Source organism: Pleurodeles waltl, chromosome 3_1 (genome assembly GCF_031143425.1).
Source record: "Pleurodeles waltl isolate 20211129_DDA chromosome 3_1, aPleWal1.hap1.20221129, whole genome shotgun sequence".
In the NCBI taxonomy this organism is placed as follows: domain Eukaryota; kingdom Metazoa; phylum Chordata; class Amphibia; order Caudata; family Salamandridae; genus Pleurodeles; species Pleurodeles waltl.
The window spans coordinates 1,639,744,778-1,639,769,192 of NC_090440.1; the positions used below are offsets into that span (position 1 = coordinate 1,639,744,778).

A 24,415-nucleotide genomic window follows, 5' to 3' on the forward strand; every position below is an offset into this window, starting at 1 on the left:
AACAATAACGTGCCTAATCCTGAACAAAAATATGGTTACGCTCTTATGGGACATAACCACCACTCTGCTACCAAAACTGTTAACACGTTTTCTCATCCTTCACAGGATTCGAAACCCTTCACTGAGTTCTGGGGATCTTTTGACCCATTAAGGAGGGTGATTAAACATACACAATCACTTCTATCGCACACAACAATCTAAACACCATGACCCATGTTACCACGGAAGAAAAACCCCAATCAATTAAAGTTTCAAGGCTTTATTTTACATCTACAAAGCTAATGTCATGTAAATGGTGTGCAAAATCAAATTGTAAAGTCAAATCAACAAGCTTAATATAATTACCATCAACACAATTAAGCTTCTAAGAATAATAATACATATCATTAAAGAAATTTAGCCACAGAAATATATCTCAGATCTGACTGTGTTAGCATTTGTCAAATCAAATTATGCAGAGAACACAAATCAGGGTTGGACATAGGTTGTCCCTACAGCTAACCAAATTGGGTCATGCATGTGTGGAGACAGGCTAACACATGCAGACAAAATGCAAAAGAGACAAAAATAATTTGAAAAAATATATCTCGGGCTATACAATACTAACTAGAAAACTAAAATATGTGTCAGCATGCTAACTTCTATTCTTGGAAAAAGGACGTCAAGGGAAATAGCATCAACAGGGAAGTATACTTCTCCTAGGGTCAGCATTCAAAGATTCTTCATCAGCAAAGCATGTAGATAATCAGCAAATTCCGATTAGAAGCACCATCAGGGAAGTACAGAACACGAGCTGCACAGCGAACAGCAGGGTCAAGAGGCAAAAAAAGACTAACTAAAATGTGTAACTTCTTTCCCTACTAAAGAACACCTAAAGCATCAAGATTGGTCAATCCAGTGGGTCCATATCACGCAAAAGGGAAAATGTCCAATCACAATTAGCGCCATGACTTCGAGATGCAACAGTCTGGCATTTTCTCAAGTTTTGTCTGAAGGCATCTCCTCTTTCCGCATGAATCCAAACAGTCAGTTACATTTTAATGCCATTTGCAACAATTCAAATTTTTGCCAGAGTATACAGTGGACTTTATCCCATGTGAATCCACATGTCCGTTGAAACAATTTATTTCACGTTAAGTGTTCAAGCCTAAATGTTCCAGAACCAAAGTCATTTAACTACAAGTCTCTGTACAATCGAACAAAGAGGGTATTGCAATTCATCAGAACGAATCCTAATGGAAAAATTCATGTTAGAGAGAGACATGACTGCAAATATGGTTCTGCAGGCCTATTATGCTAATACAAGAAATATGAATGCATTACTATACTTGTTAATAAACACACATAATATTCAAACTTATAATTTCAACATTAATAATATATCATCAGAAAGAAGAAAACATTTAGTTAAGAATTGCGAACTGATTAAGGCACCACGTTAGATATGACAGGGAAGTACATTTATTTTCTTGCGCACATCTATTTAAATTCATAATCACAAATTAGCCATCAAATAACTGTTTCAATACTAGCAGTTACTCTAGTGCCTCAAATATACTTTGACACCATTTAAATCTTGTTAGCACATTGTCAAATAAAGTGGGCACGATTGTGACCAACACAAATCAAAACATGAACACTTTTAAAATATGTGTCAATGCAGCTTTCTACATTAGGCTTTTAAACGTGAGGCATAATATGTCACCTTCTGCTGACTTCTGGGTCACTAAAAGCATTACTAAAATGTACACTCCAACAGTTATAGTGGGCACTGTTTGCAGTAAGAAATATCCCACTGGCCTCTGTGACCATCATAGCTCAATTTGTTAGGTATATGCCTCTATCAATTAATCCTGCTGTCTTGCACTGCCAGTGTTTAGAGCACTTTTGGTATAAAAGTGCAGATGGCAGAAGGTGAACACTGCTTCCTGTAGTCTTATTCTCAACAGAATGCGCCAAAATCAGGAAATCCAATGGTATGTGGAATTTTAGGGCTGCTGTCAGCCCACTGGGAAGGAACCTTAAAAACATTCCCTATTGTAACCATCACAAAACCCTCCAATTTCTGGCCAGCTTCCCACTTGAGCTCCGGACAAGAAGGCTTTCCCCGCCGGGGGTCTTCTTACTTGTAATGCCCCTCCACTTTGCGGTTTAGCACAGACTGGTGATGATATCGCCCTCTCAAGCAGAGAATGTGTGTTGAATAATGTGGCCCCTGAGATACAGAAATATTTGTTTTTAAACTGTGGATACAACAGGGACGTCCAAGGGGGTAAATAGTTCTGACAGTATGGACAGGGGTTGCCCCAGACACTTAATAAGCTAATGGAATAACACCAGAATTTATTTTGCCAATGTTCATGGCAAAATGTGTCTTTGAAAGGGAAATATGATGATGCTTGCAATATGAGTGATGTAAGAAATTAAAAAAAAAAAATCTGCCTCTGCCTATTTTACCCCCTTCGCTCCTCATGAGCCCCCATTTATCTTCCACTGCAAACTATGCAGTCATTCCTATAACCTCCTAAATGTTGTGGTTTGCTCATTGTGTTTTCAGTGTAGCATGAAGGACTTATTAGGAGATAACAGTGAAACAAAACATAACATAAGGTTGGGCCTTTGGTTTTAAAAAGGCCTTCCAAACCAAATTATATTTGGCTTGATTTCATTGTTTTTCATTGTTTACATTTATTGTAAGAAATGTAAAACAATACTGCATGCCATTTCTTAGTCACATTTCATGAAGTGAATGATAAAAGCAGCATTTTATTGGTTTGACCAAAATATTTAAGATATAACATACTACATACTCAAGCTATTACGCTGTTAAGTAACTTGGGAGAAGGCAGTATCATTGGACTAAACACCTTGTGTGCAAGAAGACCTCAGTCAGTGTACAGCTATGCTTTTGAATACTACTTTAAGGAACACCTAAGATTAAAAAAAATATTGACTTTACTATGCAAATCCTCCAGTGGTGATTGCTTTGATGGTTCAGATGTTCCTCATTAACTGTTGCAAAGACGCAAGATTATCGTACCTGAAGTGACACCTTGAACCACCTGCTTTAATTTCTGTACCTGAAAGGCTTAATTCATATTTCATTGGGCTACACAGTAACTGCCTCGCCTTGCAAGGTGCCCCCACCTGCCTTATTCCTTCTCACAAACATACTCTTCAGTCCTTCTCCTAGGCTTCTCCCATGGATGTCATTTAGGGGTTGCCAGGGGTCACAGCTGTGACCCCTAGCTTGCCCTTTGCGACCCCTGCCAAGAACACAGGGGCTGCACACCCTCATGCACGTCAGTGAGGCTTCACTCTCTTTGTTTTCTCTCAATTGTTTTATTACACTAATAGTGAATAATAAAATATTTTTCTCTATCAATGTAATCAAAATGTGAATATGCCCTTCCATGGCATCTGTGGCAAGTAAAAATGCTTTTACATGTATGTTGTGTGCATGCTTGCGGCTGAGAGTGTGTTTATGAGAGAGAGTGTGTGTGTAAGTGTGAATTTGTGTGTAAGTGTAGGTATGTGTCTGTGAGTCAAAGTGGAGGTCAAAGGGCGTGTGATGTCACGTCTGCTACCCTTCATATTTTGGTGAATTGACACCCATGTCTTCTCCTGAACACAGTAGCTGCGGAGGGTCACCGTGGTATAGTCTCTGTGCTCAGGCCACGCTACAGGCATTCGGAGCATTTCTTGGGAAAGGCTGGAGTCCTTTATACACTTTATCCCATGGCGCAGGTAGTTTAGCTCTGGAAATTGTTCGCCCTTTTTAGATAATGACATTCTGACCTCTTCAGTTTGCTGTTGCAATCCTGATTCTGACTAGCCTTCCTATCTTCACCATTTTGGGAATCTAGAGATTCTTGCTTTCTTCTTTCTTGTTTGATTCACTATTCGGGTTTTTCTCTTCCATATGCAAGCACTTGTTTTTTTATTTCTTCTATTTTTAATTGCTAACCTAATATTTAGGCACACTATTTCCTGGATCGTTGTGTTTTTTCTTCCAGGTTTCTTCAGTCTCCTTCCCTATATAAAGGGCTGTATTGGGGCATTCTGAGCGTTGCAACTCTTCTCGATGTCACCTCATTGTTTGTCTTGGAGGTTCTAGTTCCTATGTTGTATTTTCTATCAGCTGTTTTGGACTGTTCTTCCTCACTAAAGCTCATGTATTAAATGTATCTATCCAGACGTTTTTCACCTCCTGGTTTTCCTAGTGTTTTTTCTCTGAAAGATTGTTATTACCTCATTTTTGTTTCATTTATCATCTTGGAGGTTCAGGATTTTGAGGTGGCGGAGGGATACAACAGGTCTTTTCTGTATCAAAAGAATACCCGGAATATTCAACGTTATCCGACTCTTATCAACAACTTATTATTGTTTCCTTTCTAAGTTAAGACAACAGAACTATCCAGTAGATTTTGTAATTGTTTAATTGAATACCACTTTGATTGTAGAAGCAATATTATACAACAGGGGATGAAATGCACTCTGCCCTACATCTAAAGTTCTCTTTGTCAAGAATCTGGGCAGCCTATTTATAGTGTTTTTTGCGATTCTGCACCTACACAGTTATTCTCTAAAGGGCTGGTCCTCCATTAGTTGCCAGCAGTCGGTGCCATGGTGAACCATGCAGTCGCCACCTAAGCCATTGTTTTGCATGTATGTTTTTAAATTATATTGTTGTTCTTTGAATTTGGTGCGCCGCTGTCAGTGTAACAGGCCGCCCAGCTAGCGGTTTTTCTTAAGTGACACCAGTGCTTAATTTGTGCTTGTTGTTTCCGGTGCCGAGCACCGGCACTTATTTATGAGGGCCGGCGCTTATTCTTCTGCCTCAAGCATTTACTGCGAGCAAAAGATACATATGGGAAAGACGGAGAAAGGGAAAAACGAAAAAGCGTCACAAAGGAAGAACATAGAAAGCTGCTACAATGAGCTGAAGGGGCAGGGAGTGGCTTTAAATGGTTTGAAGAGTGTTATGCCATTAATTGTGTTTGACCAATGACTTTGTGTTTCACCACTGCGCATATTAGTAGTTCAATGTTCACCAGTAGCACATTACATGTTGTATTCAGTTTAGCTGCCTATTGACTTTAACATGGCATTAGACATTACATTCTGCATTCAGTTTAGCTGCCTATTGGCTTTAACGTGGAGTTAGAGATTGCAGTTGAGACATTGCAGATGAGCATGTGTTTTTCCACATGGTAGACCAAGCTGTGTTTTTCGTATTTGTGTTCACACCGAACCCTAGCGTGATAAGAGAGCGTATATTTTGTGTTTTCCTCTCTACTCAGCCCTGGGAACAAGCGAGGTTTGGAGACTTGGTCATTCTCCAACTCTTGTTCTGTTCCCACTCTGATGTACAGTAGCCAGCATGTTTTGACTAAGGGGCCTGTTAGCAGACTTTTTCATTATAAGAAGGTGTCCCTGGGCAGCAGCAAGGGGGAATTTTCCATGACTTCAGTCAGGAGCAGACGTCAGCTGCCTGACCTCCCGTTTGGGTGGAAAATCTCTTTCTTGCAGTTGAACAGGAGTCATCAACTTGCAGGCATGAGAAAGATGACGAGCAGTGATAGGCCCTACGGTGATGAATTTTTACTTTTATCCTTTGCTTTGAAGTTATGTTATAATATAATCACATGTATATGCTGTGTACCTTGCAATTGAGAATCACTTTGATATATTTTGCTTTCATTGCTGTGACTACTTTTAAGCGTGTGCTTCCAACCTACTAATCTCATCTCTCAGGAACCTCGTGGTGAAGTAATAATAAATTTCTTCTTTAAACTAAGAAGTGCATTCCAGAGAAGTTTTGTCAGCTCGGTCATAAGATAAGGAAAGCAATACAAAGAGGCCGAAAATGGCTTCAGGACTACACTGCCTCAGTATTCTGTGTTCCCACATTTAATTGCAGCAGCTGCGTGTTTAAGAGGAGGGCTTTGGGCACGGCACGTTTTTATTTACAAATCAAGCACTGGGTGACACGCAAGTTCTAAGGTGATGCATTAATATCTTAATTTTGACTTGTGCCACTTCAGTGCAGACAACATTTATTATTGCCACCTACGACCACTGATTTGGAAGACTTAGGACACTGTGTTCACCTCTTCCTCAGATAAAGAATTTATGTTATTCAGTAGTTGTTAAAACAAGGAATCAAAGTGTATAATCTATATGTCCTTTCATATTATGGATTCCATTGATAAAGCAAGTTGTACATTTCTGGACTTGTACATCTACATAGAGCAGAGATTTCTACTTGCGGGTTCACAGAATTATTAGATGTTAGGGTATGATTGCATTGCTTTAGTGGCCCTTGCATATGCTGCCTAAACCTGCATGTTCCGATTCTTCACATTGTGTAACCCATGTATACAGTTTGGAACATTACACAAAAAAAGCTTATAGTCACCCTTTTCCTTAATGCAATGTGAATTTATCTCTTTCCTTGCACTTCCTTGAAAAGTTGGGCCGGTTTCATGCACTTCATTGCATTTTCTGCACCACTTACACCTGGTTTATACAGGTATTTTAGGAGTACAGCTAAGTGTGAAGGACATTACAACTTTTGTGAATTCCCTTACAGCTACATCAGTATGGGTGTCCACCTTTTTAGGTCGAGCGAGCAAGCGCTTTGACCCGTTGATAGTATTGTTGGCTTTTAATCACGCCCACCACACACCTATCACTTTCACTTGTTCATGGTCTTGCCTTTCAAAAATCCTTTGTTATCATTGGTAAATACTTTACGTTTTTTCCTCCTTCGGACGGTTTTGTTACCACCTTGCAGACTGCCCCTGTTACATGGATAATTGCATGATTGCCAATATGTTTGACTGTGAGCAAACTTCTTTTTCTTTTTGTGTCCCTCCTTCGTCCTCGTCCTCATGCTCATGGTGGCCATGGCACTTTGAATCGGCTTGCTTATGTCATCTGTTTTACTTTTCATTTTCAATTTAAGTGGCAAGAAAAGTCCAGTTAGGAATTTATAACGCTAATAGCTCTAACTTGAGGAAATGCAAGACCCATTGTATTACAAATGCTTATTTGACTTGCATTTCCCTGACCACACACAGAGAAGTCACTGGGGAACGCGCCCTACACATCTGAAGTGTCAGTACCGTAGATAAATTTACTTTTTAAAAACTCTTCATTCATATGTGAAAACTCTGCATTAAAAATATGCTGATTCTGCCCGATCCTCTTAACTGAGGATTTGTTCAACCAAAGATACAAACTGATTTTGCACATTTTTTTATTCTAAGAGGGGAATGGGCATGTTGCATAGATAGAATTCCTTACAAGACGGCTTTCAGCTTTCGCACATGATTGCAAGGATTAATACAAAGTATTTAGCCTAACGTACGTTTTCCCCAGGATTCAACTAATGTATGCAGTTCCAATCTGAATTTTACAGACGTGCAGAAACCTTAATACTAGTGGGCCTTATGTGATTTCCACCAATTTCCTGTTGCTACCGTAATGCACTGCTGTGAATTATTCCAAGTACGATTCTTCAACTACAATTAACTGGAAATGTGTGCATGGTTATTTCATAAATGTGAAATCCATTTGGATAGAAGTGCTACATACAGCAACATATCTGTGTATAGGGTTGTATGCAGTTTGTGTGGTTGCACAAAGAACGAGAGTCGAAACATGATAATAATGGCAACACAAATGTGGACAAAATTTATTATAAACAGTTGAAATAAACTAATCAAAATCTACGAATTATTAACAAAGTATACATATTTACTTTATTTGGAAGCTGGATTAGTTTGTTGTAAAACCAACCTAATTCGTATTTGTGGAAAGTGGTAGGTGAGTGAGAGGAGAGATTGTGCAGTATTGTCTTTCTGAAGACATAGCTGGGGAGACCGTCTTAGTCTATTTCACTATTGATTAGGGACTTCGCTATGTAGCATGGGAAGTGTGAGAGAATTACAACTTGTTTCCTTTGCCTTCTCCTTACACGTGGCAGAATGAAAGCTAATATGTTTTGTCACACACTAATCTTTACAGAGGCTGCAGTTAGCTGTTGTGTTGTACATCTTTACTGTTCAGGTTGCAATCATCTCTAAAACATTTTACCTAAAAAATATCCCAGCATGATTTATTTTTCGGAATAGCTTTGTAAACTGAAGTGTGGCTATAATCCTCGTACACTAGGTAAATTTATATTCCTTTATTCAGTATGAGATTATGACAGCCTCGACTCCCGTCCTCCTTCCTCAGACACCAACTGCTGCTATCACTCAAACCTCCCCCAACATTCTCCCATTCCATGGTTTCCCATTCGCCGGTTCCACTGCGCGAGGAATGCAGCAGAGGGCACGAGGAATCCTACAACCCAACATAAACACAAAAGATAAGAGGACATAAGGACCTCAAATATGATTGAGTTTATTTTTAGTGTGTGTGTTTTGTTTGCCTAAGACTTTTTTGTTTTTGACCGATATCTTTGAATTGTTTATCGATAATTTAGTTAAAAGCATATATATTGCCATTTAGAAGAATTTCCATTTGTCTCGTTTGCATAATTCCTAATATTTATGCTAATAAATTTGTTCCGTTTGTGTTTTAGTGCACTCAGCAACAACTTGATTTGGGTCAAAAATGTAACTGGAAAGGCTCAGCTGGAATTGTGGGAGACTTTCCTTTTGGTGTCCCTTGCAATGTTAAAATTACAGGTACTGCTTCCTCTTTAGATGATCGTATATTTTGAAAGAGACCAATTAACCTGCACTATATCCTTATAGATGAACATTTTTCTACGTGACATAAAGGAGCACAATTCAGCAAAGCAATTAATACACTATTGAGATTTAGAAAAGCAAATACCCTTATCTACAAAAGCAAATTCATGCTAGTGATTCACAAAATGTGAAATTGCACTTGTTAATGTATTTCCTTCCAAGTCATATTATTTTCTGTCTGAGGAAGTCTGCTCACAGCAGCGATTGTCCGGGTTCTAAGTTGGAGATCAGCTTCATAGTATGTGAACACCTATAGTCTTCCCTAGTTAGAGAATTTCACAAATGTTCGCAAAGACATTTCCTCCATGGAAAAAGTCAGACATTCACTCCATTCAAGCACAGGAGTAAATCACTATCCAGAGTGAGACTGGGAAGGGAACAGCCGGAAAAGTTTTAGGAGTATATGGGCACGGATTGCAAAAGTTATTTAAATTTTGTGATGAAGATCAATTTCAACTCTGTATTATCCCCTTCTTTAGATAAAGGTACTACTTTGAAAATAAGTGACTGTGACTTCCTTCACTTGCTATGTTTTAAAAGCAATAAGTGAATTCCTGGTGCTATATTCAAAACTAATGATGAAGATAGACGAGAAGTTTTTTTTTAGGAATCTGGACAGCTGTTTTAATTAGTCAAGTGGAATAGTTCCTCTTAACGATGCTTAGGGATTCACACATTAAAAAAAGTCGTGACCATGCACCCAGTAAATTCAGGGGTAGAGTAGTACAATGTGCTCACGTATCGCAACACAGCCCAAAACAAAGGGCTGTGGCATCGTTAAAGGCCCCTCAACCAAGTTCAGCCTATACTGAGGGAGAAGGTCTTTAACAAGTGATAGAGCCCAAGGTACCGCCTAAGGCTGAAGGTCTGCAATGCTGTTGGGACATTCTTTCCACTGAGAGTTGAACATTCTAAATGAAACATGGAGAAACAGGGAGACATGTACTGGAATGTTGGAGCAGAGGTCTATACCTGCCATTAGAACATTGGAATGTTGAGTGCACCATTAAAGACAGTGGAGTAGCTCGGGCTTACAATGGCTGGTATAAGCCTGGAGCTCCAGCATTCCAGTGTTGGTTTTCTTTTTCCATCCGTTCTAATTTAGAACGTTCTACCCTCAGTGGGTGGAAAGTTCTAATAGCCTTATAGCCCTTCTGCCTCTCACTACACGGGTTGTTAAAGGCTCACTCCCTGTAACTCAGGCCTATAACTTGGGTTCAGGGCCTTTAAAAACCATGGTAGCCCCCAGCAGCAGGCTATAAAGCTTTAGTATTTGCCGTCTTCAAGGCTATTGTCTTTAATTTGAGCAGGCAGTGGTATGTTCATATAATTCCTGGTAAAGTGGTCTTCTGCAGGCCAACATCAATGGTACAGGTAAGTTAAGTAACATGTAGGAGTTCGACATGTGTCGGCCTACCTCCCCCTATTTACAAAGCATCCAGAAGCACAAAATATCAGTGTTGAGCGTGGTTCATAAATTGGGGGTCCCATTGATCAGTTAAAGTTTGGTGCAATGTACGTCATTGGTGCACAGTGGTTTTGTATGCATTTGATTTGAGTTATTGCAAGTCTAATAAAGTCTCTTCACATTGGGTCTGCTTCCTCGTCATGTGTTGTTGCCAGCGGTATCAAGCTAAACACTTCTCCTGCTCTGGAGTGAGGGCTTCAATGTCCTCATTTTTATGGTTTGCAAATATTTGTTGTTTCTTCTCTTGTTTCAGACAGTCCGCCCCTGCTGTTTGAAGTTTCTTGCTTGGAAAATGCATTTCAGATCGGAGGGTTCCCATGGCATTACATCATTACACCCAACAAGAAAAAGGAGAAAGGAACCTATCATATATGTTCTTTGAACAACAATGTCTTGGTAATGTACTTTATATTAGGATCTAAAATTGTGATTAATGATACATTAAAAATGTACATTGAAAGGAACTTGTATTGTTTGCTTTACCTTGGAGTTGAGTGTATTTTCTTTTCGTAATCATTATGCTGCATTGTGTGCATTTTTTAAATAATGAATTATCTGAAAAGATGCACTTGGTCGTTCACGTTTATTCAAACCCCTTCGGAGATTGGCTTTTCGTACACACAAATGGAAAAAGTCGTAGCACTCGGAGAGGAAAATTTAGGGACGAAGGATGTGTGCAAAGTGTAGCTCCTAATGGGAGAAGCATAAACTTAATGTCTGTAGTAGAGAGGATCTTACAAAATTAGTATCAATACTTGGAGAAATGTCCAAATGCAAATTTAAATTAAGGAAATAGCACAAGAGGCACAGAAAAGAGAAAAGAGAAATTCCGTGTGGCGACGTGGATTACGAATGGATGTCACAATCTCAGATGTTTTATGTTTCATGGTGTCCAGGTGAAGTGGGAGTTGGAACATGTACAGGAAATGGACGAGGGGACTAGACATTCTCAAAATTTCACACGTTGGCAAATTCAGTAAAAATAGGATATTTAATCTCACCAGTTTACTTGTCTATGGTTTAGTGCAGGGAACAGTAATGGTACTAGGCAATGTTGATGAGGGAAATGTCTGTTCAATATTACTTTTATGGACTGCACATACTGTGGATAAGGCAGATTACGCCAAAAGTTTTAGGGAGCTCTTGCCATATCTGAAGTCAGCCGGCATTTTGGCAATGCTCATCTTAAGACCATCTCATCAGTAGCTGGTGTTAACTTGTCATAGGTGCTTGAATGAATGAGGTAGTCAGGTATAAGTGAACTTGGAGCCATATGTCCAGCTTTGACTGTTGAAAAATCTCTTGAAAGCTCTCTTCTGGACACTCACTGACAAGCAGTTGCTATCCATGCTCTGTGCTCATCGATGACTTGTGTGCATGCTTGCTCATTTTCGTTATGGGACTTAGGTGTTGGCTCGGAGATTGCAATACTCTTCCTCAGAATTGGTGATTCTTGGTTGGTGTGGAGTGGGGAACTCCATTATAGACTATGACCTGTCTCCAGTTACTTTCCCTTGACCCCACCTGTCTGCTCAGCGCCACACCATGACTGTCAAATTGGCCATCTTTTCTTTCTCTTAGCACTTGTCTTTCCACCTCTTGGAGAGAGATTGGAAGAAACTAAAGTGATTGTCCCCTGGTTTATATAGTTATTAAGTAGGGTATATGGTGAACTGGAAAGGGGTGATCAGGCAACTGGTATGCTAAATAATAATAGACAACAATAAATCTATTCTGGTGAATACAACAAAGTCAAAGATTGGTGAGACATCCTGTTAACTACCAGGTCTCAAGGAAGAATCCCTCTCCTCATTAAGCCTTGATTGCTGGTTGTAGCAGGATTTTGCCTGTAGTATTGTCTCGCATATTCCTTGCAGGGCAGTTGTAGAGTAATGTGAGGGAGGTATAGGATGCTGCTTTCTCCTGGTGGTTTGGCTTCAGGTGAGAAACTGCTTGTGCTAGGAGCTGGGCCCTGGCATATGCACATTCTTCTGACACCGCATGGCTGACGAGCTCCAGCCCAGGTACTTGGCTACTTGACAGCCATCGCTTGGTGCTGTTCCACTGGGTGGATTCTCCATACCACGGCTCAGCTTGCTGCTGTGCGCTTTCGGCCTCGCTGCAGATCTGAAGAAGCATGGTAGAGCACACTGCACGATTTGACACCGTCTTAGTACAATATGTCAGTAAAGCATATGATGTAAAGTGTTGAATTAGGTAAATTACCGTTGTCAAGCATTCTCCTGTCAGGCCCAGTTATTCAAAGTACTGCAAACTGAGACTAGCTGTACCAGATTAAGTATAATTGCAATTTAATAATTTGTATGAATTCTATGGATTGGAAAGACACTGCATATTTGTAATAACACTAATCTGATTTTAATTAAAAAGTGCATGCGTAGACATATCATAATTTCAAATGGATGCCAAAATGTGTCAGCGGGCTAGTGTGGATGCTGCATACTGAACCTCTCGCCATGAAGATGACTGCATCAGCAGTGCTTCCCTCGTGGTTCAAACCCATGTGTTGTGGAAAGGGAGAGCCCCTCATTAAATGCCACATGTATCCTGTTACCTGCTGCATAATAAAGAAGTGTGCGGGGAACAGTCTGACACACCTATCGGCATGCCCAGATGAGGGAAGCAGGCTTTCCTAAGGGACTACCTTTAGCTCCAAGAGTGTCAAATGGACTGTGTGTCATCAAATGCTCAAGAGATACCCAAGTTTCTTGATGCTTTCACAATTTTGGCAAATCAAACACTGGCAGTACGAGGCACTCAGATTTCCCCAGGTTCACCTTCCCTATGTGATTTTCTGGTTCCGTGTGAAAATACACTGCAAATACATATTTTGAATAAAACGGACTCCAAACTATAGGCTGGCAAAATCTCAACCTTATTTAAATACCCCCCTAATGAAAAATGTCAAGTTTTATTTCAAATTCTCTCCTCACATACTTTAGGATTGGTTTTATTTACTATTCCAACTACAGACCTTCCTATTTGTGGGACAAACATTTAGTAGAAGATTTAAGTGCAGGTCCTAATCTTTGCAGTGAGATATTTATGCAGTTTGGATAATGTTAGCCTATATTTTGGAACTGGTTTTTGCAGTTATATTTTTTATATCGTACAGATTGTCTTGCAGATCCGTGCGAGGTCACATTCATGGACTCCCGACAATATTGTTGCCTTAAATTTTTAAAAAATAGCATTTGGCTAAAAACTGCACAAATGAGCGCTGCGCATACCCTTTATAATCAGCTGAGATGTCCGGTACAACTTATTACATTTTTGAGGCTGTCTAAACAGTATTTTAAGTGGTGGATGTGAAAAATTGGGTCCGTTTGGTCTGTTTTAAAGTATTCGTAACATATATCCGCAGTAAATGTGTTCTTTATTATAGCTGCTACAATAAACGAAGATAATCTGTATTAACCATCGGTTGAGCATCAGTCCACAGCCACCATACTCATATACGCGCACCGAGGAAGCTCTACAAACAATTTTACTGCATATGCTCGGGATGCAGCCAACAAATTGCAATGCCTGGAGACGGGGACTTACTATACCAAGTGTACTCCTATCATCACTGAGCCTATCTGTAGTGGTTCCGTGGGAACAATTCTGTTGCACCCATGTGTATGTCTTTCCTTAATTGATTTGGGTTTCGTTTGACATTATCATGAGATATTTGCCTGCCACTCAAGTTATTCACCTGAAGCCATAAACGAGGGCTGATTTTGAGGGGGAAGGAAATGTATCTTAATGTTAATGCCTTCTCAAACGTTCATAAATGGGGCCATCCAGTGAAGACGAAGTGCCAGTCCTCCATCATTAGCAAGCACCCACAATGGACATTCTAGAATTTTTCTTTGTTTGATAATATCAGGTTTCTTTTTTAGACAAGGTGTGACATCATTAACCTAATGCTACTAGAACGCCATTGAAACATGGTCTCTGGGATTAGCTGTGGTTAGAACACTTTGAGGATTTAGACCGGAAAGCCCTTGAACTTCTGTGTACACAAGGTGTACATCTCTAATTAAGGGAAAGGGTGAACAGCTGCGGTGAAGGGTACTTATCGAAATGAAAATACATTAGTTAATCAAATAGTCTTTATTCGAGCATATAAAAAGATAACAAAAGAATCACAGTACAACATATAAAAAAAACATATAATTAGTTAACCATATTTATTCCCTTTCTGCTTGGTAATTGATTGGTCTGCATGTTATAATGCATATTCAGAGGCACAGACCTTAATATTAATCATCATAAAGATAGTTCCTGGGATACTACATGCGCTACTTTTTCTTCACATTAACACATACTTCCTTTTGGACAGACGGCCCTAGGAGTGCAAGATGTAAACTGAGAGGAAAACCTCAGTATTCTAACCATGTGTAAACAGGGTGAAATCCGATTGAGGTGCGCTGTGGGAGAAATAGTCACATTCTAAAGAAGCAAACAATAAGAACGGCCATTCTTCATTTCACGTGGAATCAGCATTCCTGATATGAGGGGGGAAAGGAAAAGACTCAGGTACAACCGGTATCAGTATCTTGTTTACAGAAAGGGATGAAACTGTATTCAAAGTTACCGGCTTAAAGCACATAATGCCATCTCAGTAATCACCCGCGGCAGTTAAACCAGTGATTTGACAGAGAATCTGTGTTTTTACTACCTGATTAAAGTGAACTATCAGGTCATACCTCACTGTGAGGCTACGTGAAATGAGCTGTTGGAACTCTGGCTTCAGTTACAAAAGATCAACACAGTAGGTTTAAATGAGGGACATCTGCCCATCCAGCCCTGTTTCATACGGGGACTGACAACACTTTGGAAATGAAGCTTGAAGGGTCTGACAGATACCATTTTGAACAGGGCTCCGCACCTCATCATTGAGGGAGGCAAAGAGGCCCATTCCAACTTTTCTTTCAAGTGCGAAAACTTTTTGTTGTACTGAACTAGCCATAGCTCCTGATAATAAATTAAATGTAGAGGATCTTTTGTAAAAATATGATATTACTTCTTAAAAAAACTAATAGATCAACAAATGTTGCTCATAATATTCTCTGTTCTCTTTAGGCAAAAAATGGGATGCAAGACATGAAGTGTTGCTCATTGGAATCAGACTGGATCTATTTCCATCCGGATGCTTCGGGCAGAGTAATACACGTTGGACCAAATCAGATCAAGTAAGCAGAATCAATAACTCACAGTGCACATATTTTGTACACCCTTCACCAAGTTGTGTGTCCCTGGATAAAATCTGCACTGAGTGTGGCCCTTAGAAAGTTTTCCATTTTCAGTAAAACCATCCCTTGTGAGTAGGTTTGGAGAGCTCTCAGCTTGGCTGACGTATATTCAAGCAGTATGACACACTGCATAAGAACACATTATTATTGCTGAAGGGTTTTCTGCAGAGATCTCCTTATTTGAATTTTGATTAACTCATTTAAATCGCACTTTTGTTTCATTAGAAACTTACTAAACTGTACTCAGCAGTCAGTGGTGGTGGGTGGTGATTAAAGCGTTTGACTTCATAATAGGAAGTTTCTGATCTAAATGCAAATTTAAACAAGTCCCTTAATACGTTTGTACATCAGTAGAAACGAGCAACCCACTATGTTTGTTAAGCAGTCTTCCAGGCTTCTAACCCCCATCATTAAAGACGTAGCTCCTCCAGATCAACGGCTTCATCCTCTTTAGTCCCACCCAGGCTCTTTGAAATCTTATGTACATTTTCCTGAGTTGTTTGTCATTCCTATATACACTATGTTACTTTTCCCAGATAGGTTTATGCTATTTAAGTACTATTGCATTCATACTCGCTGGCTATGCTTTCTTCATAAAGTCTTCTTTGGTTAACCTCATACATCTACAATTGATCGTCATGTTTCCTCTTATTGACACTTCATACTCAACCCTTTCATTGTCTTGTAGCATACTAGAAGACGTAGGTTTGGATTCTTTCCTAATGTCATGATAGACTTGCACACTTTTTGGTTAGAAACTACCACTTCTATACATCAGACATCTATCTGTAGCTTTCCACCCAACCACAGAGCCTCTTCCCTGTGCCAACCCAAATCTTCCAGCTGCTGATCGGCTCTGCATATGATAGAAGATCAGTTTATCATCTACTCCTGGACTCACAACATTTTCCTCCTACATGAGTTTCTGTTGCTTATGTATGTTTCATATGCACAACTTTATTTGTTCTAGATGTAGGTAAAACAAAAACATTCATGTCAATTAAATCATTATCCCTACCTACGTTAATGTAAAATTCCAGGGGTAACTTCGGTTGCTGCCTGAGTATGGTATATGTAGAAAAAATACCATGATTACATACATGATAAAGAGCGCCAAACATTGGAAACCCCATCATGATTTGATGTCTGCTTGATGTCTGGTGTTTGGGTACGTTTTGTTCCGCAACAAGGAAAAGATCATCAATTACCCTGAAATGTGCACGAGGTTCTCGTCTACAGATCACAATTACTCTACATTGTTTCTTCTTAAAGAAAATATTTGTTGTTCAGATTATACTTGTGGATCTTCATTTTCTTGTATTCTTGGTTGCAGCTTGTTAATTTGAACCACATCCTGAATGAGCAGATTAAACATTACTAATTTACTCCAAAACATTGGTACAAATATTAAAAGTGACCACTAAAGGCTACTGATATTGGAAAGCAGTAGACGTCAATACCCATCCACTAAATCAGCCAATGATGTAAACAAGCCTTACTTCCAGCGGATGGGTTTTGGGGAGGTTGTGCACATGCAGTAATTTTGAAAAAAAAATGGTGCCTAATGGGGCATTTTCCTGCACAATTTTCATAAAATATGTGAACAGTTTTATGGTGTGATAAGAAAATCTGACACCCCACTAAAGTGATGGTGGTGTTGGGGGCCAAGACACTTGCTCAAGAATACTTTGAGAACGTGATGGAAAATGTTGAATTTTTACGCATAATTCCCATAAATAACACTAAAATGCCACAGGTGGAGCTGTCAGTTCGGTAAATGTTTTTTTATGTCCTATAATGTTTGTCTCGTATTTCTTTACATCTGAATTTTACTTTTTTATTTTTGCCACTTCCAAGGAAAGTCTCACTTATGTGTTATGACTGAAAATCACAGTACAGGGACTGCAGTGACTTAGGTTTCGCTCTAAGGTGGCAGTAGTAACTTTCACTCAAATTTAACATTAAATATACGTGCATTCCATAGTTGAAAATACAGGTATTTTGCCCCTAAGCTACAGCTTTTTAGGTAATGCCGTGATTCTCAGTTTCTTTCACGTGAACAAAAACTTTTCATTTTGATAAAAAGCACAATTTTTTACTCTGAAATACTGTTTTTCATTTTTAGTAGATGCATGTTGGATACCGAAAGTTGAGTTTGTCAATTACATTAATTACTCACATGTAGTACTACCACCAAGTGGACAGGTTCTTCGTTTCATGGCCATGTATCACCATTTCATGCTGTGGCTGCCCACAGTATGCCAGTAATTAATCAACACTGACAATATCGATTTTCCCTTCACTCAGACTCTGGAGAACAGTTGCAGGGGTAGCATTGCCCAACATCAAGCCCTCAAAGTGACAGGACAAAAATGCTTTTGTGTTCCACCCAATCGTGCTCAACGGTCACACACCCAAGCTAGTATTTTAAAGTTGTTTCTTATAGCATTTTATAGCACTTAATGCTATTGTATCCGTTTAGGTGACACAAAATTGTTTGATGTGTGGTAAATATAAATGACGGGCAAAAAACTATTTATATGCTAGACTGTCACATGAGTGCAAACTTTTCTGGATGACCCCAACAGAGCTGCGGTACCTAAAACCATTAGCAATCCATTGAATTATTTCATTGCTTCCTGATTGGTCATCAAACGGGAAACTGACCTCAAGACTACAATGAATCAGGAATTCAGCACCCAGAAAATCAGCAAAGATACCAAGAAGATTTTATGACTCTGACGCTGTGGTCCTATTGTGTTGTGCCTGAGAGTGGAAAAAAATGTGTTCTGATTAAAAGATTCATGGTTTTATAGGAAGTAATCTGGGAATCATCCCTGGTCCAGTGACGTATCTTGTTTCTATCCTGTTAACTGTGGGGGTATAATGCCTGTTGTAGAGCATCTATTTGCAAAGTGTTTGTCCAGGATTGCAAGAAAGAAATGTACTTGCTGTACTGCTCACAGAAATCCTGATTTGTGGATGTTCACCCACCACCACAGCAACTACTAAGGTGTGGTGAGTTTGTAGAGGATGAAGATGTGGGATACCAAAGGGAAAAACATCTGTGAAAAATGGTTAGCATGAGAATCAATTGTGGATGAGAAGTTGTAGGAAGCTGTGGGATGTAAGCTGATAGAAGAAAAAGGGAGACTCACAGGATCTCAACACAGAAAAAACAAAAACGGAAGCAAAAGAAGTAGCAATAAAATGAACAGTAGTTGCAAACAGTTGTAGTATGAAAAGTTAAAAAACGTAGTTAAAGATACTAGTCAGTTATACATTCAACAGTAATTAATGGCCTGAAATGTATGCATTCAAACAAAATGAAATCAATCAAACATTCAAGGAATTTGTAAAGCGTACTACTCACCTATGAGGGTCTGAAGGCGCTGGGGGGGGGGGAGAGGCGTGCTGCTACTGCTCGAACATCCAGGTCTTGAGAAGTCTCCTGAGGGAAAGGAGATCCTTGGTCTGATGCAGGTGGGTCGGAAGAGTATTCCACGTCTTGGCGGTGAGGTGCGAGAATGATCGGCCGCCAGTTGTAGTTCTGCGGATGTGTGGGACGGTTGTGAGGGCGAGGTCGGCAGAGCGGAGCTGTCTGTTCGGGGTGTAGAAGGAGAGCCGTCTGTTGAGGTATTCTGGTCCAGTGTTGTGCAGTGTTTTGTGAGAGTGGGTGAGGAGTTTGAAGGTTATTCTCTTGTTGACGGGGAGCCAGTGCAGGTCTCTCAGGTGGCCTGTGATGTGGCAGTGGCGGGGGATGTTCAGGATGAGAAGTGCAGAGGCGTTCTGAATGAGTTGCAGCCTTTTATGGAGTTTGGTCGGGGTTCCTGCGTAGAGGGCATTGCCGTAGTCCAGTTTGCTGCTTACGAGGGCTTTGGTGACTGTTCTTCTGGTTTCCGTGGGGATCCATTTGTAGATCTTTCGGAGCATGCGGAGGGTGTTGAAGCAGGAGGAGGAGATGGCGTTGACTTACTGGCTCATGGATAGTGAGGAGTCCAGGAAGAATCCAAGTTTGCGTGTGTGGTTGGTCGGGGTCGGAGCGGATCCAATAGTGGCAGGCCACCAGGAGTCGTCCCAAGCGGCGGGGGTGAAGCCAAAGATGAGGACCTCTGTCTTGTCGGAGTTGAGTTTGAGGCAGCTGTTCTTCATCCATTCGGCGATGGCCTTCATTCCGTCGTGGAGGTAGGTCTTGGCGGAGTCCTTGGTGAGGGATAGGATCAGCTGGGTGTCGTCAGTGTATGAGATGATGTTGAGGTTGTGAGATCGGGCGATGTTAGTGAGCGGAGCCATGTAGATGTTGAAGGCCTGCGGTTTCGCCATTGCCCAGTATGGTTCTGATGCCGTCCGTTGCGGCGATGAGGGCAGTTTCAGTGCTGTGGTCGCTGCGGAATCTGGATTGGGAAGGGTCCAGAGTGCTGTTCTCCTTGAGGAAGTGGGTCATTTGTCTGTTGACAGCCTTCTCGATTACTTTTTCCGGGAAGGGGAGCAGGGAGATAGGCCAGAAGTTCTTGAGGTCCTTTGGGTCCGCCTTGGGTTTTTTGAGGAGGATGTTGAGCTCTGCGTGTTTCCAGCTCTCCAGGAAGGTGGCGGACTCGAAGTAGTTGTTGATGATCTTCCGGACCTGAGGTGCGATGACAGAGCTTGCTTTGTTGAGGATGTGGTGAGGGCAGGGGTCAGATAGTGAGCCGGAGTGGATAGTGTTCATGATTTCGAAGGTTTTGTTGTCGTTGATGGGGGTCCAGGAGAACAGGAGGCTGGTCGGTGATGAGTCTGTGGTGTTGGTGGTTGCCGTGGGGGTGTTCAGTGCTGAAGCTGACGTGGATGTCTGCGATCTTGCAGCAGAAGTAGGAGGCTAGGGAGTCGCAGAGGTCTTGTGAAGGCAGGATGTCGTTGGCGTTGGAGCTTGGGTTGGAGAGTTCCTTCACAATGTTGAAGAGTTCCTTGTGGCTGTGTGCATTGTTGTTGATGCGTTCTTTGAAGGCGGTTCTCTTGGAGGTTCAGATGAGTTGCAGATGGCGTTTTTGAAGGCTGTGTGGTTGTCCAGTGTCTGATCTTGGCGGCACTTCTTTTGGAGTCTTCGGCATGTCTTAGATTCGTGGAGGTCAGCGGTAAACCAGAAGGCCTGTCTGTTGGAGGGATTTTGATCGGGCGAGAGTGTTGGCACAAGTGTTTATCCATTGCTTGAAGTTGTGGTCAGCTGTGTCAGTGTCGGTGGTGTCGATGGGTGGGTTCCGGGAGAGGGTAGTGATTAGTTGGTCTTCGGTCCTCTTGTTCCATCTGCAGTCGGGAATCCGTTGTGGGTGATGGTGTGTTGTGGGTTCCTTGAAGGAGAAGTGGATGCAGTGGTGATCTGTCCATTGTAGTTCGGTAGTGGGGCTGAAGGAGACGTGTTTTCTGGCAGAGAAAATAGGGTCGAGTGTGTGTCCTGCGTAGTGGGTCGGTGTTGTGACGAGCTGTTTGAGGCCGAGTTTGGAGAGGTTGTTGAGCAGGGAGGTGGTGTTGTTGTCATTGGTGTTCTCGCAGTGGAATTTTAAGTCCCCGAAATCAAATGTATGACCTGAAACTTGCCGACATGAGTAAACTGTTTCAGAGTTATGAACACAAGTTGAACTACTGGAGAAAATGGAACTATTCCGAAGGTTAAGAAAAGTATTATTCACTGCAGATCCCTGTCAGCACTGGGGTCCAAACATGAAATGGTGCTATTTTAGAGGTAAAAGTAGTAACATCTGCATTCCTGTTTAAAAAATAAAAATAAAAAAATTGGAAAACGTTTCTTTCTGTTCAGGTAGTTATCCGATTACTAACTTCATACACCATCTCCCTATTATGCCAGGGCCAGCATCATATCAGGTGTAAGCATCATCATGCCATGTCCACAGTATGCCAAGTTTCACCACCGTTATTCTAGGGCCAGCATTCTACAAAGGGCGGTTGGCATCTTGTTACGGATAGCCACAATATGCCAGGAATTACTCCCACTATGCTATGGCCAGAAATATAGCAGGGATGGGTACCATCATTCTATGGATTCCCACAATACGCCTCTATGCCAGGGCCAGCTTTAGACGAGGGGTATCACAATATGTGCAGTCTCTCTATATACAATACACAGTCTCTCGTCTCTCTCTCCTGTGTTTCCTTTTTAGCCCTTCCGTCTCTCCTCTCTCAGCTTACTGTGGAAAGCAAACTAAGATGCCTCCTCCTGCACAGCCTGTTGCACTTCTCCCTTGTTTCTCTTCTCAACCCCTGGTTCTCGTTCTCACTATGTGACAGAATTTGGGTCACCTTAACAGTGTGATTGACAGCATAGGGTCTGTAATTACCATCCAGCATAAGCTGTGTTACAGGCCCTGCACTGTCATTGGCACTGTTATCTTGACAGATGGCTTGGCCTTAACCTAGAAACACCACGGGTCTCGATTTTAGGCCCCACCTCTGTAAAATTGTGCTATGCACCGGCGCTAGATAAAATGCAAACTCTGATGTGCCAATTGTGGACCAGCAGCCCTATCAGGCATGAGCAGTTGTGTTTGTTTCATGTCACTTTAAGGACTTGGAACTGCGTTGCAGAGTTGGTGCTGCACAACTTTAGACTCTGAGGTGGGTGGGGGGGGTTAGGGGAATTGAGTGGAGCACCCCCTGACCACCATAAATGGCAAGATGTCCTTTTTTTGGTTACAATACCAGTCCATTCGTTATTTTGCAAATACGAATGTACAGGGTACTGTCTGCGATTGTGCCTATTAGATGAAAATCAAACATGAAGAAAATGGTGCTGACGAAAAGTGTGGAATCATTGTTGACAAGTTTTTCTTTTCGAATGGCTTTCATCAGGTTGATGAAACCAGCCTGCTGAAAGCTATTCCTGAAGTGACTTTCTTTCTTCAGATTTGATATTCGATTTGTGACTTTAAAGGTGGGAGGAGACCCACCCGCCCCCTTTTATTCCTATGTTATTTTTTTAAGACTCACTTTCCTGCCCCTTGTGTTACTTCCCCTCCCACTTCACTCCAGTTTTTTTTTCAGAACCCCTTTACTCTGTACTACTTTACTCCCTTTCTTTTACAACCCTCTCCCTATTTCCCCTTTGTTATCCATGCCTTTCCCTCCTGTGCCCACCACTTTTTCACTTCTTTCAAATTTTTCATGGTGTTCTTTAAAATAAGCATTTACTTTTTCCACTGAAACATTATATTTTCGTGGAAAAGGTGTCTTGTCATTTAACATTTTTCTAAAATGAAGCTTAATGAAGTTTCGCCAGTCTGACTTTTTTTTGTTTTAGAAATTCGTCAAAATGACCTATTACCAATATCTGCCCATCAGTTAACTTACCACAGCCTCCCTGACCACCAGTTATTGGACTGCAGAATGCCTCCCTTTCCGTTTCAAAATGCTTCCCCTTCACTTATGTTGGAGCGGGACAAAGGCTCTTCAGTGACTGCGCCTAGGAGGACAAGACTGTAAGTCGTGCTGTGCGTTAGATGTCACTAACAGAAAGACAAATCCATCACTTGTGATGCTGCAGAAGGTTTGTTCTCTCTAACCCTCCATGTCTACCTCTCTACATCTCCCACCCTGTGTGTCCTGCTCCCTCTGTGTCCCCAAGTCCCCTACTCTCGTTCCCACTTAATCTCCCCTCTGTCTTCCCCTCTTTCTCCTTACAAATACATCCTCCCTCATACCACTCACACCATTATTTACTGTCGCCCAATCAGCCTCAATGTCTTATCCTTAAGCACTCTCTCGGACTTACTCTTAATCTACCTTACCCACTGTCTAACTCCATCAGTAGTCTAGTCGCTCTCCACGGGATGCCCATCTTTTTACTTTCTATCAGTCTTCCACTAACTGCACCAATAGCTAATTCATTCACTCACCCCAGCAGCATCTTGCAAATTCTTTTGATTTCTTGTTCACTTTCTAATTCTATTTCAGGCTCTCTCGAATGAGATGCGCTTTTCAGTCTCCTTCAGTCGTTCTTCCCTTTTCCCTTACATTCACTTTTCCTCCAAGTTTATTTTGTGCCTGGATAACACACTGTCTTAAATCTAAAATCTCTCATTCTTGAGCTCTCCCGCTCAGTCTTAACACCTACATGGGGGAGTCTGTCACTCTTTTTACATGGAAGTATCTGAGGAATCAATGTTGTGCAGAAAATGAAGGGAAAATTACTGCATGGCGGACAAGGAGAGCATGGGCTTGCAATGGGAAGATTCCAAAGATGTCCCCTCCATCTCTGGCCCTCCTAGCAACAGGCCAACAAAGAATATGGATCGTCCATGCCCCTATTTGTCATTGCTTAACTTCTTCGGTCAGGAATTTGTGTTGTGTGTGATGCTACCAGTCTGCATTTAGTGCCACCAAAAGAACAATGCTATGTGCACTGATGCATTGTCGGTGTCTACTGACATCTTGCTTTCCACAGAATGGAAACTATGTGTCCTTAACCAGAAAATCGCCACCCTAGCTGACAGTCTTGTCACACTAAAATCTTAATGATTCATCACAAAGCGATCGTCAGAAGAAATTACAACCCTACTCTCCATATAGACAATCATGCTTATCAGGGAAAGATTAATTCACTTAAGTCCCAAACTGGCTTACAGTGGCCGTAAATTATCATTCTTCTACTGCAGGTGTCGAAAAAGGTTACCCAGCATGCATCGAAAAAGCCTCTCTGATACCTAAGTTACGACTGTTACTAAAGTTTCACCTTTTCAGATGATTGCCCCAGTGTTTATTTGTAAAAGAAAGAGTGCTGGTGCCCAAAGCTCTGCCTAGATGCCTATGGTGGTTCAGTTAAACATCAATGCCCTGAATATCCGGTTTAGGACTGCCAGCACCACCAGCCCCTCCTGTGGAGGGAAACTAGCAGTACTGGTAGTCCGACCGTGACGCCAACCACCACATTC

General features: G+C 41.2%; 1 protein-coding gene across 4 annotated transcripts in view; it reads left to right on the top strand.

Annotated features, from left to right (window-relative positions):
- DCAF17 (DDB1 and CUL4 associated factor 17) overlaps positions 1 to 24,415 on the top strand; it is a 444,850-nt gene that overhangs the window by 202,749 nt on the left and 217,686 nt on the right. For all 4 annotated transcript variants that reach the window (XM_069225322.1, XM_069225323.1, XM_069225325.1 and 1 more), the window contains 3 exons: positions 8,597 to 8,702; positions 10,490 to 10,632; positions 15,328 to 15,437. In XM_069225322.1, coding sequence (XP_069081423.1) covers positions 8,597 to 8,702; positions 10,490 to 10,632; positions 15,328 to 15,437 — 359 coding nt within the window. The remainder of the gene's footprint in view (positions 1 to 8,596; positions 8,703 to 10,489; positions 10,633 to 15,327; positions 15,438 to 24,415) is intronic.